Source organism: Neovison vison, chromosome 7 (genome assembly GCF_020171115.1).
Source record: "Neovison vison isolate M4711 chromosome 7, ASM_NN_V1, whole genome shotgun sequence".
NCBI classification, from domain to species: domain Eukaryota; kingdom Metazoa; phylum Chordata; class Mammalia; order Carnivora; family Mustelidae; genus Neogale; species Neogale vison.
In genome coordinates this window covers 152,188,074-152,189,984 of record NC_058097.1, presented here as the reverse complement: position 1 = coordinate 152,189,984, position 1,911 = coordinate 152,188,074, and the positions used below count along the sequence as shown (strand labels likewise).

The 1,911-nt window shown below is 40.3% G+C and overlaps 1 protein-coding gene across 1 annotated transcript; it reads left to right on the top strand.

Moving 5' to 3' along the window:
* The first annotated feature begins 350 nt into the window (after positions 1–350).
* Positions 351–1,298, top strand: LOC122914114 (olfactory receptor 52R1-like). Its single transcript, XM_044260751.1, has one exon. It carries the CDS (start codon positions 351–353, stop codon positions 1,296–1,298), a length of 948 nt encoding a protein of 315 aa, XP_044116686.1.
* Positions 1,299–1,911: the final 613 nt, after the last annotated feature.

The following is a 1,911-nucleotide window of genomic DNA, read 5'->3' as shown; positions in this document are numbered from 1 at the left end:
ACAGAAGGGCAAGAATTACTATTACTGACATTATTGTCAGGATAATTTTCCCTTAGCAGACTCTACGTTCATGGAAAATATTGATTCCTTGAAAAAATTCAAACTTGCAGTTAGTATGTGTTGATATCATTTGAATGATATAAATATGAATGAGGAATAAAGAGTAGCATCACTTTATGTTGCAAAATTTTTTTACTTAAATAGTTGAAATTCTTTCGGTTTGCCATTAAACCCTTTTACTCTATTATTAAATTGCCTTTTATGAAAGAGTATAAATAATAATATTTATTTGACTATTATCACCTGTATAGAGTACATACCTTTTCAGGGGAGAACAACACACCCATTCTATGATGCTGGCTTCAGAGAATAGTTCTTCACAACCTGTGTTCTTCATCCTACTTGGGATCCCAGGACTTGAGAATTACCAGTTTTGGATTGCCTTTCCATTTTGTGCCATGTATGTTGTGGCTATAGTTGGCAATATCATTGTTCTTCATATAGTCCAAACTGACCACACTCTGCATGAGCCCATGTACCTGTTTCTAGCCATGCTGGCTGTCACTGACCTGGTCCTGTCCTCTTCCACCCAACCTAAAATGCTGGCTATACTCTGGTTTCATGCTCATGAGATTGAATACCATGCCTGCCTCATCCAGGTGTTCTTCATCCATGCCTTTTCTTCTGTGGAGTCTGGGTTGCTCATGGCTATGGCCTTGGACCGTTATGTGGCTATCTGCTTCCCACTTCACCACTCTTCTGTCCTGACCCCAGCTGTGGTGGGTAAACTGGGGGCAGCTGTGATGATGAGAGGGTTGCTGTGGGTGAGTCCCTTCTGCTTCATGGTGTCCAGGATGCCCTTCTGCACCAACCATGTCATTCCCCAGTCATACTGTGAGCACATGGCTGTGCTAAAGCTGGTGTGTGCAGATACTAGAGTCAATCGTGCATATGGGCTCTTTGTGGCCTTCTCTGTGGTTGGCTTTGACATAATTTTCATTAATATATCCTATGTGATGATTTTGAGAACTGTTCTGAGGTTACCCTCTGAGGAGGCCCGGCTCAAGGCTTTTGGCACATGTGCTTCCCATATCTGTGTCATCTTGGCTTTTTATATCCCAGCCCTCTTTACCTTCCTCACCCACCGCTTTGGACATCATGTGCCCCGAGTGATACATGTCATGTTCGCTAATCTCTACCTCCTTGTACCTCCCATGCTCAACCCCATCATCTATGGAGTTAGAACCAAGCAGATCAGGGACAGGGTTATTCAAGGATGTTGTGGGAAAGATCCCTGAGCTAAGGGTCAGGGCATCACAACCAACCCCACTGCCCCCACTGATCTGGGATCATCGCATATTATCACAAAGTCATCTCCGTGAACAAAAGGTCCTGAGGTTAGCAAACCTCTAGAAAGAAATGAACAGTTTTCAAAATGCCCAGAACAAGAGCTCTCTGAGACATGTGATTGATCGTAAATACTGATTTGATCGATCTTCATCATCACAAGGAAAGAGTAAAAAATATGTCCACCATTCAAATTAGTGAAGATTTGAACAGAATGCCATCTTCCACAAACCACTACACTGAAATACTTTTACCCTACCAGGAGAAGTCTAAGTTCTTATGCTTTGTTAAAAAGGAGATTAAAACTTTCCACCAAAACAATTATAAAGTACATGTATTTTCCCCATCTTGGAACCTCTTTATAAAAATAGAATTTGTGGGGAAAAAAAACACAAAGAAATATATAGATCCATTATTTATAAAAACAAAAACAGGAAAATACATATACTGATGTATATGAAGAATGATCAATTGAAGATCATCATGTATCGTGTAACTAATATATTTGCAAAGAGCATGTAAAGATGTGAAAAATGATCCAGATATAATATGACATCCGTCCAT